Here is a 6,364-nt window from a genome sequence, read left to right as displayed (position 1 = left end):
CTGGCTATTTGGGAATGGTGTTTATCAAGTTTTATCTGATTTGATTTTTGCTAGATAGTAAAAGGCATATTATTTATTGAAAATTTGAAGTCAGCATCACCGATTTCACACTTTTTTCCATTGGGAATACGAGGTGATACTCATGCTGAGTGAAGTACGCAATGGTAATAGGAAAGAGAAAAAAAGGTTCGTCGAGTTCTTTCACATTTTTCTAGGTAGCACTGTTGTAGTAAAACGTATTGGTTGCACAAAGAAAAAGAAAACGATGGAAATATTGGGTTTGTTTTTTTTTGTAATCTTTATATTTTATATATAAATCCATCATGCATAATTAAATTGAAGTTATCTTTCCTGCGAAACACATCTAGATTAATTGTTGCACGACGGTCTGCTTTGTTACCGACGGTTCGTCTATCCTGTTTCGCATAAACCTTTAATGCATAAATCCGTATGTATGTGTGTATCTTGCTTTGTTACATTCCCGTGAATGTATTATTTGGCAAACTAATGCGCATTAATTTGAAGAGCAAAAAAACGACAAAAAAATTGAACAAAATTATTTGTGTGTTGTGTTTGCTGAATCAGTTTGTAAAATCAATCAGCAATGGTGCCTGTAAGCTTTATTTAAACTAAGCACGTTAGTTGTTCGTTTGTTTTTTAACTAGTTTCTTTGACGGATTATGCTTCAACTCTTTCGAATTGGGGTATTCATTTCGGGTGTACGAATGGCAAACGTTGTGGTATATTGTGCTAGATGGGGTGGGGGGGCTTTTGGATGAAACTTGTACAATACCGCTAGACTAGACTGTAACTCCGAAACTCCGGGTGACTCCGAAGGGCTCTTAACGACTCCGGACGACTCCGGACGACTCCGAACAACTTCGGACGACTCCAGACGACTCCAGACAACTCCGGGAAATTCCAGACGACTCCAATTCCAGGCGGAAATAGTGGTTCGGATTTTGCCAAACTGGCTCTCCAGGTGGCTCCGAACGGCTCTTAACGGCTCCGAATTACTGCGAACTACTCCGGACGACTCAGGACGACTCCGGACAACTTCGGACGACCCCAGACTCCGGGCAATTCCAGTCGCAATTCCGGTCGAGATTGCGAACGACTCCGGATAATTCTGGGTGGACCTACCTTCCGGAATCGGTTCCGAAATTATCGGAGTAGGATCAGAGCCGACCCCAGATTGTTGCCTCCCATCACGCATCACTAGTGCAATCGATTATCAATGCAGTCACTATTTTCATAAAATCAAATGTTTTGTTGTTGTTGTTTCTATGTGCTCCTCTCCTCCTTAACAGAAACAAATGAAAATCGGATGGTACATCAGCACACTGTCCATTGCCGTGGCGTTCTTCGGACCGGCCCCGATGGGCTCGATGCACTACGTGTACAATCCGCTGCACGCCGCGAGCTACGCAGCGTTCTCGCCGATAGCGTGGTGTCTCTTTTTTGCCTGGACCGTCTTCACCGCCCACCTGGGCTATCGAAGTATGTGGCCGCCGAGATGTGTGCCTTTGGTTTAGTTTAAATCATGAATAAGAGGATATATGTATCAATTATTATTATTATTATTTTTTGCTTTCCGCTACCAACCCGCCAAACCCGAGCGCAGACTGGGTGATAGTCTTTTTCTCGTGGCGTGGGTTCCGCATCACCACCAGAATATCGTACGCTATCTACCTGACGCAGTTTCCCATCTTCTTCTACAACGTTGGCAGAACGCGGTCGCCACAGTATTTCGAGTTCTGGCCAGCCGTTATCGTAAGTAGAAGCAACGACACACGCGCGGGTGCTGCAGATGATCTAATCAGACGGCCATTATCGATTGCAGTTCAACACTAACGAGTACCTGGTCGTGTTTCTCTCATCCTTCCTGCTGACGGTCCTGTTCGAGACACCGTTCATCAACGTGAAGAAGCTACTGTTCAGTAACAACCGACACGCGAAGCAGGCGGCAGGCGGCGGCGATGGCAGCACAAGCGCCACTGAACCATTGGCAGCGCATCCTGCAAAACTTGACGCAGCACCGGGTAGTAGTGCTGGAGGAGTTTGTCCCGGCATGATGGACGAGAATGAAAATAGTCGATCTAATGGGTATTTTGAGTGTGACAAGAGTAAATTAAATTGTTAGGCAGTATTTCGTTTGTGTTCCATCGTTTCACTTCTTTTTCTTGAGATGACACAGTAGCTTGGGAGCCTCGCCGCTGGACCTTAAACATACGTTGCGATGGACACAGTGGTAAATACAAAACGTTGAAATTGGGATTATTGCATGCTAAAAAATAGAAACATATTTAACATAAGTTGATTATTTTAAGATGACCCTTGTAACCAAACGGACGATATCAATACAGGTACAACACACTCACACAAAAATGCTACCCTTGCTACACCTCTCTTAAACAGTGCGATTAAAATAAACTGAGAGATAAACCACTTGTGTTGTGTATGTTTTTTTGCTTGGGTTTTATTATAATTGCTCATAGTTCAAATACAAAAAAAAAATCTAATTCTTTTACTTCTATATCATCTGGGTAGTTAAATGTTATAAATGCAAAAACTGAGAAAGTAAACCGAATAATGTGTAAGTAAAGAATGAAAAACCTAACTGCCATCAGATTGAATTCAAAGCGAAGGAACGGTCTAGCTTGAAAAAAAACATTAGATATGAGTGATGAATTACTAATCGAACTGCCAACAGCGGCGTAACTGTGTAGCATGAACGATCGAAATTTGTAGTGATCAAATCATAAAAAAAGTAATAAAAGTTAGCGAAGAGCCATGGACTTGGTTGTCCATGGGTGTCGCAAATGATTTACTGGTTGGTATCAGCAACCAAATATTGTTCATCTATTAAAGTCTGATAAGCGAGCGTTTGGCAGTCCTTCGCCGTGAAGAGCTCTACCTCTGGCAAACTCGTACTCTCCTCCACGTCAGGGCGCTGGATGAATCGCACGTAAAATGATGCTGCTTCAAGAAGCTCCTGCAGCCGTCCGTAAACCTCTGCAATGGGTCGTGTGGCGTTTGGCTGAACGCCCGCCAGCCGCACACATGCAAAACTCAGCGGTATCAAACGCAATTCTAGCGGGCACTCGCAGATATCCCTCTTCGGCAAAATTTCCCTAGTGTGATAATCCACGTACAGGACATGGACGGCATCTTGCACATCGTCCACCTTCTCTATGATTGCCCGGTAGTATGTCCCATCCGCACTGTACCGAGCAAGGCATGGTGCACCCGCCACGAACATAACCGCCTGCTCCTGCTCGCCTGCTGCCTGCATCTGGGACGCTGCCACGGCCTGCACATTCTGGTGCAACCAATCCACCTGCTGCTCAAATTCCGTCACAAAGGGACGGATGTAGAGGGCCGGCTGACATATACAACAGAACACAATATCAGCAAGGAACCCTTCTGCCCGCGGTTCAATCCTCATTTGGTAGGGGTAATGCGCTGCTATCTTTCCCTTGCTCGCCAAGCCTCGTTTGGCTTGACTCGTTTGGCCTCCCGCATCCGAGGTCATGGCCGCAGTGGACTCGTTCTGCATCATCAATACGAAACACCCAATGCAGGATCCTGTACGAATTTTACGTTGGTAAAAATCTGTAAATATACACAAGATTACAGCCTCAGTGTATGAATTTAGGCTAGCGGCTTTCAATCGTGAGGGGGAATTTCCTTCTCACGATGGAAATTTGATGGGGGGGGGGAATAGGATTTTTGTTTTAAAATTAGAATAAAATGAAACTGTAAAAATTAAACTGCCATCTTGCGGAATCCAGAAAAATATTATTCATCCAACAATCATTTGAGAATCATTATATGGCGATAATTACAAACTTTGCCGCCTTTCGCATGCACCTATCTATCTAGGTGAGTTCAACAATGCTGGAAATATGAAAACAAAACAGAACAAGCCCCGCAATGGATAGGACATCCAAGATCACAAGCGGTGATGTACGTTATCGACTACAGTAGTTTCAAGATACAGAAAAAAGCATGCATAACGTCATCAACACAAGAAAACATACTAGTGGTACTAGTGGAAAACATAAAAGTGGAGATCAGCCCTTGATGTTACGTTAGCGTTAAGTGTCACGCCTGTTCTCAAAACCCAAGCAGCATTCTTGATGAACGCTTGTACATTTACTTAATTATTTGATACGTGTAATTACATTTAGGGATTTTTGTAATTATTTACTGTAAAAAGTGTGGGAATAACAAAATGCACAGAAAGTAGAGAAATATAACACGACCGCTACTTTGTATGACATTGTCAAAAACATGTAAAGAATAATACGCCACACGTAGAAATAATTATAAATAGGTACGGTACTTCCTCAATCTGTTTATCAAAAGCAAGCGTATCAAAAAATGCACACAAAAAACTAATGCAAGGAACACTAGTTGATTATAACACTGAAACTAGTGTTCCGTTAACACAAAATAACTTGTTTTCTTTTGGTTTACAAACAGGAACGTTGAAGGAAACGAAGCAAATACTACAAAGTACTTCCATAGATTGATGTGAATCGCTTAATATTGAATGCACTAGGGATGGTAGGCTAATGGATACAATTTTGTCGCAAAATGTAAATAAGAAAATGTTAGATTTTTTGATTGATTCGGGAGTCTGTTTCAACGCCTTGAGTTTGGATATAGCAAAAGAGCTGGGTTTAGATTGTATGAATCACAACGATAAGGAGGCTTTATCTAGTTTCGATGGATACTTATCCAACACTGAAGGATCCATTCTTATAAAAGAACATATTGGTATATTTGTAAACCTTATTAAATTTTTCAAACTAGAAAAACTTAGCGTTCCAACTATAATTGGAGCAGATTAAAAAAAAATACGATGTTGCGGCGGATAATTAATTAATTAATCAATTAATTTTCTGTGAATAATATCATTCTAGTTTTTCATTCATTTCATTCAGTTTTTTCTAATTTTCATTAAAAAAAAATCTTTTTACTCTCAGAACAAAAAAGAGCTTCCACGATTCTTGCGGATTAGTCAATCGCCATGATGTATCCTTACCTGGAATATTGTACCGCGTTGTCTCCGTTTTTCAATATGCTTCCCCCATTAACCCTGTGGGGTTAATTTCTGAAAATAAAGAAAATACAGCTTCAGCGTATGGACCAAACAATAGATTGATTTATGGGGACGAATAATTTCTATAGAATACAATAAAAGGGACGCCTACAGTCCAGCGATCAAATTGTCAGTAAAAATATTTCATTCTTTGTAATGAAATACTGAGAATTTGGATCAGAATTCCATGCAGCGCCTCAATCGTAAAACCGGAACAAAACTTTATTGAACTCAATTTTGTTCAGTTTTCCGATTGAGGCACTGTATATCACTATAACTAAATACAAATTCAACAATTATTAATCCTGCAATACTTACCGCTTTAATTTGCGACACGTTCACCACGAAAGTTACTGCGAATATAATACGAACAATAGCATGCGTTGCCGAATGCCGCCAGGCCACCTTTGTGATCGTTTTGGAACGATTGTGTTTACAGGCAGTGTCAATTCACTCGATGTTGCATAAGGTGAATACAGGAAGATGGTGTATCTGCCTGCTAAACAAATTCGAGCAGCTCGCCCCAAGTGCCATCCCAAGCAAGGATAATGTATTTAGAAGGTTGATTTTTATCGCTTTTGCTGGGCGACATTGTGGGGGACATCTGTCACTCTCTGCATACAAATTTCATTACCCCGCACCACCCCTCCCCGATTTTTATACCGGAGCCAAGGTGGAATGTATAATGAGGTGTAGTTATAGCGCTTTTGGCGATCCCCCCCTGGGCTCCGATTTTGACAGATGGTTTTCCGCTTGTATATGTATTGATGGATTGTTTACGTTTTGCATGGTCAATATTTGGTGGAGATCAATTTGGGTGAATATTTTAGTTTATTAGAACACCCGATTTAAAATGGAAATTTTCCTTCGAGAACTTGAAGCGTTCGCCAAACGCGGAAAACTAACTGTCAGTTTTCTTCGTCGATTCTTCTTCCATCTAGCTGTCAAAACGGGTTTATAACTTGACCTGATATCTTTACGGTCCTTGACCGGAGCCCCCGGAAGAGAAATGTCAAGTCGAGAAATGTCATTTTGCTCTGAACAACTTCACCTTGTCATTTATAACACCTTGATCCCAAGTGTAGTTGATCGTAACTATTTTTCCATATCCGTAGCAATAGACGATGCGCAATCTCAGATTGCGCATATATTTATATGTCAAACGGGTCGGTTTGATATACAGGGGGTCCCCGAGATACACGGTTAATGGGGACCGAAAACGACCGTAAAATACCGTGTATCTCGAATTTCCGC

General features: G+C 41.5%; 1 protein-coding gene and 1 long non-coding RNA gene across 2 annotated transcripts; one reads left to right on the top strand and one right to left on the bottom strand.

The window, feature by feature from the left end:
• Positions 1-477: 477 nt before the first annotated feature.
• Positions 478-2,448, top strand: LOC133393031 (nose resistant to fluoxetine protein 6-like). Its single transcript, XM_061656054.1, has 4 exons — positions 478-613; positions 1,311-1,500; positions 1,625-1,773; positions 1,844-2,448. Exons 1-4 carry the CDS (start codon positions 605-607, stop codon positions 2,141-2,143), a joined length of 648 nt encoding a protein of 215 aa, XP_061512038.1. The 5' UTR covers positions 478-604; the 3' UTR covers positions 2,144-2,448.
• A 6-nt stretch (positions 2,449-2,454) lies between these two features.
• On the bottom strand, positions 2,455-5,535 carry LOC133393032 (uncharacterized). Its single transcript, XR_009765963.1, has 3 exons — positions 5,429-5,535; positions 5,054-5,122; positions 2,455-3,615 (listed from the first exon to the last, which is right to left on the bottom strand). It is a non-coding gene; the product is annotated as an uncharacterized LOC133393032 (long non-coding RNA).
• Between the last annotated feature and the right edge of the window lie 829 nt (positions 5,536-6,364).

This window comes from Anopheles gambiae, chromosome X, assembly GCF_943734735.2.
Source record: "Anopheles gambiae chromosome X, idAnoGambNW_F1_1, whole genome shotgun sequence".
NCBI lineage: Eukaryota > Metazoa > Arthropoda > Insecta > Diptera > Culicidae > Anopheles > Anopheles gambiae.
This window is presented reverse-complemented; position numbering and strand designations above follow the sequence as displayed.